General features: G+C 32.3%; 1 protein-coding gene across 1 annotated transcript; it reads left to right on the top strand.

Annotated features, from left to right (window-relative positions):
* Positions 1–5,226: 5,226 nt before the first annotated feature.
* LOC133818149 (uncharacterized) lies at positions 5,227–7,458 on the top strand. The gene is made up of 7 exons (XM_062250866.1): positions 5,227–5,544; positions 5,683–5,734; positions 6,020–6,108; positions 6,209–6,310; positions 6,398–6,682; positions 7,069–7,308; positions 7,414–7,458. Exons 1-7 carry the CDS (start codon positions 5,227–5,229, stop codon positions 7,456–7,458), a joined length of 1,131 nt encoding a protein of 376 aa, XP_062106850.1.
* The last annotated feature ends 1,718 nt before the right edge of the window (positions 7,459–9,176 follow it).

Below are 9,176 nucleotides of genomic sequence, written 5' to 3'. Positions count from 1 at the left end.
AAATCTCGTCAACGATATAAGGTTAGGAAACTAAGACTATATTGCCAAAGGTATCTCAGAAGAAGATGGAGAAAACTTGAAAGAGTAAATATGTAGAACTCCAATGGAGTCGAAATTGTATATTACTTAACAGCCTTAGCATACAATCAATTTTTCCAACCCCTTTTCTAGAGGGGTGATGATCTATTTATACTGGAGCTCTAATGGCTCCTCATACATTGTGGTCCCAGGGGACAAGATTGTGCATAGGTACATTGTCAGGGTAGTGGCACAGGTTGTGGTGGAGCAGAAGGTTATGGTGTCGGCCTGGTACATAGTCAGAGGTATGCATGTAGTGCTTCCACTCTCTGTACAAATCCGTACCTCCACTACTTGTAGGACACAGATGTCAGAGTCATGCCTTTGCCCTTTTTCAGGGTTGTACATCCCGTGCTTGTACATTTATCTCATCCCTAGTGGTCCCCTTTACATAAATATCTTCTCTAGGTTTCTTTATATTTTAGTAAGTGTCGATCCATACTTCTTTTATCCCGTCCTTACCTCCAGGTAGGAGGCCTGGAAATAGGCATGTACGAGGCTTGGGGATGGGTCTCACAAGACAAGACCCTTGGTGCCTAAGCGAGTATCCAGGCATGACTTGGGCATTCACGAAGCATGGGGATGGGTCTCACAAGGCAAGACCCTTGGTGCCTAGCGTGGTGAGGTGTGTCTTGCTGTGCGAGGCATTGGCGCGCATCTGGGTCGCGAGGCGCGCGGGTGAGGGCAGCCTCGCATTGTGAGACCCTTGTGGCCTTGGCAGGCGCATGCGGGGGAAGGGCAGCCTCGCATAGTGAGACCCTTGTGGCCTTGGCAGGCGCATGCGGGGGAAGGGTAGCCTCGCATGCGGGGGAAGGGTAGCCTCGCATAGTGAGACCCTTGTGGCCTTGGCAGGCGCATGCGGGGGAAGGGTAGCCTCGCATAGTGAGACCCTTGTGGCCTTGGCAGGCGCATGCAGGGGAAGGGTACCCTCGCATGCGGGGGAAGGGTAGCCTCGCATAGTGAGACCCTTGTGTCCTTGGCAGGCGCATGCGGGGGAAGGGTAGCCTCGCATGCGGGGGAAGGGTAGCCTCGCATAGTGAGACCCTTGATACCTTGCCAGGCATGCGCGGGGGAAGGGTAGCCTCGCATGCGGGGGAAGGGCAGCCTCGCATAGTGAGACCCTTGTGGCCTTGGCAGGTGCATGCGGGGGAAGGGTAGCCTCGCATGCGGGGGAAGGGTAGCCTCGCATAGTGAGACCCTTGATGCCTTGCCAGGCATGCGCGGGGGAAGGGTAGCCTCACATGCGGGGGAAGGGTAGCCTCGCATGCGGGGGAAGGGCAGCCTCGCATAGTGACACCTTTGTGGCCTTGGAAGGCGCATGCGGGGGAAGGTTAGCCTCGCATAGTGACACCTTTGTGGCCTTGGAAGGCGCATGCGGGGGAAGGTTAGCCTCGCATAGTGACACCCTTGTGGCCTTGGAAGGCGCATGCGGGGGAAGGTTAGCGTCGCATAGTGAGACCCTTGTGGCCTTGGCAGGCGCATGCGGGGGAAGGGTAGCCTCGCATGCGGGGGAAGGGTAGCCTCGCATAGTGAGACCCTTGTGGCCTTGGAAGGCGCATGCAGGGGAAGGGTACCCTCGCATGCGGGGGAAGGGTACCCTCGCATAGTGAGACCCTTGATGCCTTGCCAGGCATGCGTGGGGGAAGGGTAGCCTCGCATGCGGGGGAAGGGCAGCCTCGCATAGTGACACCCTTGTGGCCTTGGAAGGCGCATGCGGGGGAAGGTTAGCCTCGCATAGTGAGACTCTTGATGCCTTGCCAGGCATGCGCGGGGGAAGGGCAGCCTTGCACAACGAGGCCCCTTAGGTCCTTTTGGGCATTTTCGCTAAGGGCTTCTATGCGACATGGGTCTCGCGTGGGGCAAGGTATTGGGCTGCTTTGCTTGCCCGAGGCTAATTGAGGGTAACCCTCAATTTTTCTCTTGAGTGTTGACAATGGCTCTGGTCAATTTTTGGCATTCACAAATATGAGTTTGGATATTTAATTGATAAAAACTCAAGCATAAAAGAATAAATAAATTATACATATTTTTACAAAAATAAATTATACATTTAAATTATGTTTAAAATATAAAATTAGATGGGATTTTATTAAATTAAAAAATAGAAAAATGAATAAGTTAATAATTTATCAACAATAAATTATTTAAAGAAAAATCATAAGTTGTTAATCATCTTATTTACAATCTGAAGCAAATTGGAATACATCAATCTCTATGTGAGCTTATGAAATAAAACTTATGATTTAATATTTTTGAATAAAAAATTAAACACCATTATAGGATGGATTTCTAATTAAAATAAAGGACTTAAGTTTTTTAATAAGCATAAATAATGCTTTATTAGATTTAAACATACATTCTTCTATATCAAAAATACTAAATACACATAAAAACCCAATTAATAATTTTAGATTTATTATGTTTTACAAGAAAAATAAAAAGGAAAACATAAAAATAAGAATTACCTCAAAAGTATAATAAATATAGCTTTTAGATTTGGAAACAAGTGTTGTGAAGTGATTTTAGGAAGACCAATAGTGAGAGATTAAGAAATAGAGATTTGTATAATCTATCTATTCATATATATATATATATATTATTAATCTTAGCAATTAATTTTTTTTGCATTATAGTTTAACCAAAATAATTGGAGAGTAAGTTTAATTCAAAATTAAGTTTAAAACAAATGGAAGTTAGTTAAATATTTTTATAATAATTTAAAATTTGAATCAGATATCATGTGACCTATTTTTGTGTAAAAAATATAATAATATATAAAATGAAAGATAATAAAGTTTGTTAAAATAATCATTGATAACGGAACTAAATATTTTAAAACCAACTAATTTTAAATATATATATTTCAATGATATATTATATTATATTTAATATATATACATATATGAAAACTAAATAATATACATATTTATAAATAAAATCTAACCAGTTTTTTTTGTGAAATATAACAAAATCTCAAAACATTGAAATATACATATATATATTGATTGACCTGTTTTAGTCGACAAAAGCCAAAGGCTGATTTAAAAAAAAATAGACAAACTTACACATCAGTCAGGTTGATCAACTTGGCCAATTCCACTGGCAATACTCCAGTGAAACCATTTGAAGATACAACACTGAAGAAAGGTAATGATAGCATTTGTTATAATCAACAGTTGGAAAATAGTAATGAAAATAAAAATAAAAATTGAGGTACATAATAAATTACAGTTTCTGCAGATTGACCAAATTTCCAATTTCTTGAGGAATAGGTCCAGAAAATAGGTTTCCCTCAATGCTCCTGTAGTTTCACATGTATCAATATATTAGTTTTTTTTTCAGCAAAATATGTATATGTTAAAAACAAATCTTATGAGGTATTTCAAAAGTAAAGTTGAAAGGGTGGTAAGACCAGTATCACAAAACGAAAAACAAGTTGGACAAAGTTTCTTTCTTAATTCACGTCAATAATATGCTACGCTTTTTCTTTCTACAAAAGTTATTTTCATTTTGGAAGTTTCTCTTGGAATGAAGTGAATTTTAAATATTTTTATTTTAATTTAAAATTTGAATAAGATATCATATAACTATTTTTGTGTAAAAAGATAATAATATATGATATGAAAGATAGTAAAGTTTGTTAAACTAATCATTGATAACGTAATTGAACATTTTAAACCCAACTAATTTTAAATATATATATATATTTCAATGATATATTATATTATATTTAATATATTTATACATATATGAAAACTAAATAATATACATATTTATAAATAAAATCTGACGTGTTTTTTTTTTGTGAAATATAACAAAATCTCAAAACATTTAAATATACATATATATATTGAAAAAAAGCACGTAATTGAAAAATTGCAGTTATCTTTTTTAAGTTCACGATTCATTTAAACCAAAAAAATCTGATCATTGCACAATTTTCCTTATTTTTTCACTCAACTCAAATCTGCAGAAACTAACGACAAAAAAATTACAGAAAATATGTGGTAAGACTATATGAACATTCAGTGGTCTATATATCTCTATTTCTGAACATATTTTTTTAACCTTTCTATTTTTAACTTTTGTTTGATATTGAAATGTGTAAACTACAGATATGGAAGCTGAAGCAAGGATGGTCTTAGTAGAAGAACAATCATAATTGACAATAATTCATACCTTTGAAAACTATCTCAATATTTAAGGTGATCCTTTCTTTTTCTTTTTTCTTGCATTATACATTTGAAATCTCTCAATAAGAAAGAACAAGAAGCCATTTCTTTTTCCAGCAAGCCTAAAGACAAATAAAAAAAGAACAAACTAGCTTGCAAAAAACGAGAAACTATTTCAGTATCAAAATCATATATATTTATATATACATATATATATGATTGGATTCCAAAAGCATGTCATATATATATATATATGTGTGTGTGTGTGTATAGATGTGATTTTTTCTCTCTACTTATTCTTTTTCGATTAAGCAACTTTTTATTCCCTGTAATAGTGTTTTTGAACTAGTTAAGTTTGGCATCTATAGAAAGTGGTTGACCTTTCTGGATTTTCTTGCCCCAAAATACTTTTTTTGATATAATAATTCAAATAATCTAGGAAATGTTTGAGTTTTAGGCCAATTAACTAATGGAACAGGTTTTTAATTTATTCTTTAATTATCTTTCTTGTTAAAAATCAGAAGTCATTTCTTCTTCAATTTTCAAGCTCACTAATTAGTTTTGCTCTTGTCACTTGTACATGTTAAAACGTTGACATGAAATTTCAAGTGTTAAGGTTTAATTTTCTTTGAATTTTCATAATGTTTTGAAGTTTAGTTTTGAAAATTTGTGTTTTAAATAATCTTGCTGAATTGTGGCTTTAAATAGTACACTTAACCAAAGTTTGCAGGTTCATATAGTATAACGATAGAAAACAAAGAGAAAAACTGAAATGTAAAGCATTATGACTAGAAAGAATAATAATAAGTAAAGCAACCACTTAATTCATTGTGATTCAAATGTTTTTAAAGCATGTTCTCATTCATTATTATTAATACAAAAAACAGTGAGTAAATTCTATGATATTTGAGATTTTAGTTGTTACTTTAACATTAAATATAACTATTCTACTTTGTTTTTGGAAACGTTTGTAGGTATGGATCCATATATGCAATATAGATTGGCTAGACAAGACGAAGATAATGCTAGACCATTTGTAGATTTGTTGACAAATAATACTAGTAAAAAGAAAACTCGAGGTCCTACACAAATGCGTGATATTTGGGGTAATCATGATGGTAAAAAGATACAAATTACATGTAACAATTTTGGGCAGCCACATGATGAAAATGCAAACAAACTTACAAGCTTTATTGGAACATTAGTACGAGATGGAAAAAATGCTCCAATTAACTACAAGAATTGGCATAAGGTACCTGATAAGTACAAAGATGGAATGTGGAAAATCATACAGGTAAATTTATTATTTTTTTCTTTGATTTAATTTAGCATTTTAGATTAATAGTTAAAGTAATTTTAAATATACATTTATAATATTAATTATAGTTAGTATATTTAAAATTGATAATAGTCAATACTTTTATTCTTTTAGGAAAAATTTCACATTCCTCCTCTTGTGAAGAATTGGACTATGAGGACTTGTGGCAAGCAACTTAGAAATTGGAAATCTTACCTTAAGACTACTTATTATTTAGAACACTTATCTTTTGAGGAGTAAAAAAAATATAAGGACAAAAGAGTATATGATGGTTAATGGGAGAAATTGATAAAATATTGGGCAACAGAAGATTCAAAGGTACTTTTTGTTTTAACCTTTAATTAACTTCATTGTTTTATATCATTTTTCACGAATTCAAAGGTACTTTTTGTTTTAACCTTTAATTAACATATTTATTAAGTGTATAGCTTTTGATGTTCTTTTAGAGTAGGTGTGATAAAAACAAGACTAGTCGTGGAGAAAAAAAAATACAACCATACAACTGGCACAAAGAGTTTTGCACAAATTAGAGCATTACAGGTAAAACTTGAAAAATAATTTTAACAAATAACTTGAACGTTATTTCATAATTATGCCTTCTTTGGTTAATTTTTAAGTACAAGAATATGTTCATTTGTAGAAGGAGGATGGTGAAAGTACACCCACACGTGCATCTATGTTTAAAATTTGTTACACAAAGAAGGATAAGAGTGTTGTTGATGAAAACACAAAAGAAGCAATGGTATGATTGAATACTTCTTAATTATTGTGTTATATATCCTGAGCATGTTTTTTTTATTACTTCTTAACTTATATTAATTAATGATAGTTACGATTACAAGAGAAAGAAGAATTGAATGAAGATGCTTCAAAAGAAAAGAGTATGAATGACACTTTTTTTGAAGTTATGGGTAAAGAAAAACATGGATCAATTCGCATGTATGGATTTGGTGTTTGTCTATCTGATGTGTGGGAAAACAAATCCACTTGGAGGCGAAATCAAAAGGAGTATGTAGATGCCCTGAAATCTAAAATAAATGAGTTAGCATCTCAAGTTCAAACTCTTTCGAGCAAACAAAACAATGTCAATGACATATCTATTGTACAAGTTGATGTTAGACTTTTAATTTTTCTTTAAATTTGATTATTATTATTCAATAATTTGTAGTAATTAAAATTGAATATGTGTATGTGCAGCCTCTGAATCATAATGACAATGTCACGTCTTCACAACTGGTTAAGTTTTTATAAAATGATTTCTAAGATTACTAACAATAAACTAATTTATTTTATTAATATACTATTATAAATGTAGGCCAAAAGTGATTGTCCGTCATGAAACAAAGAACCACAACGTCGACTATTGTTTTCATCTTCATCATATGATACTCCTGTTGCTGAAGTAAATAATACCTCAATATTGCTTAACTATTTAAACATATCTTTTACTATTGAATCCATTTGTGTATATATCTTTATGTCATAATTTATATTGCGCAGGTCGGAGAAGTGGTTAATCTGAAGAGTGTCACTAATGATCCTCAAACAATTGCTATCAGTCTAGTTTGTAGTAAGGATCCATCAAAAGAAGTTGGAGGGAAAGAGCTCGGAGATTTCTTTTCTGAAGTTATTGTTCAAGTTCCTATCCAACCTAACGAGCAATTAATTGGAGCATATGGATGTTTTAAGACAATTAGTGAAGTTGTTGAAGCACCTATTGCATGGCCGACGGTATTTGTGGTAAGTTGAATACAATTTTAAATCAATTCTCTTGCATTAAATATCATTATATATGTGTACAAATAATTATATGTTTGTTATTTGTTTTGCTAAAAAAATATGCAGAATTCACGAGAATCAGATACACAACTCCATGACTCAATGATGTGATTTTATTGTCTTTAAAAAATAGACTCATGTAAATATTTCATTTTCGTTGATGATGTATGGATAGTTTAAATATAATTTTCATTGTTGTTGTTGTAAAAAATATTGTTATGTTACTTATATTTTTATATTATTATAATATTTATGTGCCAATTTTTTTTATTATTAGAATGTATATTGAAATATTAAGTTAAATTTGTACTAAAATATTTTAAATCAATTATTATTTAATATATGGAAAACATTGAATGACATGCCTAATATTATTTTAATTGAAACAAATTCTATATTATAAAAATATTTTTCAATAGCATTTTTAAAAAAATGTCACTGCTATAACTTACTAGTATTTTTGACATTTTTGAAATGTCACTAAAAAAATTCTTTGAATATAAAAATAAATTAATAATAAATAATTTAGTGACATTTTAAAGTGTTACTAATTAGGATTAAATGACATTTTAAAATGCCACTAAAAAATCAATTTAGTGACACTTGAATTTTTAGTGACACTAGAATAACTTACATTTGCCACAAATGTCACTAAAACATTAAATGTCACTAAATATTAATAATAGTGGCATTTAAAAATATTACTAATTCATATCCAAATTTTACCGGTACTTAAATTATTAAATTAAAATTTTCATAGCTAAAATATATTCCGTCACACATTTTGTGTCAAATTTTTATTTTTATTTTTTATATATAAAATTTATTTATATATATACATAAAAAAACAAAATTGTTAAAAATCAAATAAAAAATTAAAATAAAAATTAAAAGTTTGATTTCTTCAATATTTCATTTTTAAAATGACATTTTAATATTGAAATCAAACTTGATGAATACGTATAACATTTTAAAATTAAAACTAAAATCATTAAAAATCCAAAAATTATTGTTTATGTTCATATTACCAATCAAGACTTGTTCATCGTGTTCAAGTATACCCAAATTTTCCAGCAAAATAATTCAGATTTAATCCAACAAAATTTTATCCATCAATTCACACTCAAATTACATAAAACAAACCCAAAAATCAAATCAATTTAATGTATTCATTAACCCCAGACAAAAAAAGCACATGTAGATTTGAAAAGGAACATCTTCATTCAAACTCATAGAAAGTGATTACAAATAACGATTTTAGAGGCCTTCTTCAAACTCACACTCAATAATTTGTTGTTCATCTTCAAGCTCATATTCAAGTATATAACTAAGAATCAAGTCAACTCAAATTCAAACAAATACCCAACAAACCCAAATTCAAGCACATCCATAAAAAATTCAACATTTCAAACTCACACATATATCAGTGTATGAGCAAATCTAAAGAACGAAAAAAAACCCATAATTTTTTTAATGAACCATCCCCTTCTCGTCGTCCATCCTCAATTCTGGCATCATACCAGCCTACTCATCGAAGCCCTCCTAAAATCCCTCCCATCTTCTCTGTTTGTCAAGAACCATGCCCTTCCGTCGAAGCCAGATCTCAAGCCCTCATGGAATGTTATATTGTTTTAAACAATATAAATAGGACGGGGCTGGGAATGTATTTCACAAGGGTCAAGTAAGAAAAAGCTCAAAAAAAAATTATTAATAAGGGGGCCAAACACATACTATCATAAATTATCATAGAAAAATACCATGTAAAAAAATTCTAAATTTTTGAGATGGGCCAAGGTCCCCCACAACCCATGACTACCTCCGTCTCTGGA

Source organism: Humulus lupulus, chromosome 1 (assembly GCF_963169125.1).
Source record: "Humulus lupulus chromosome 1, drHumLupu1.1, whole genome shotgun sequence".
NCBI classification, from domain to species: domain Eukaryota; kingdom Viridiplantae; phylum Streptophyta; class Magnoliopsida; order Rosales; family Cannabaceae; genus Humulus; species Humulus lupulus.
This window is presented reverse-complemented; position numbering and strand designations above follow the sequence as displayed.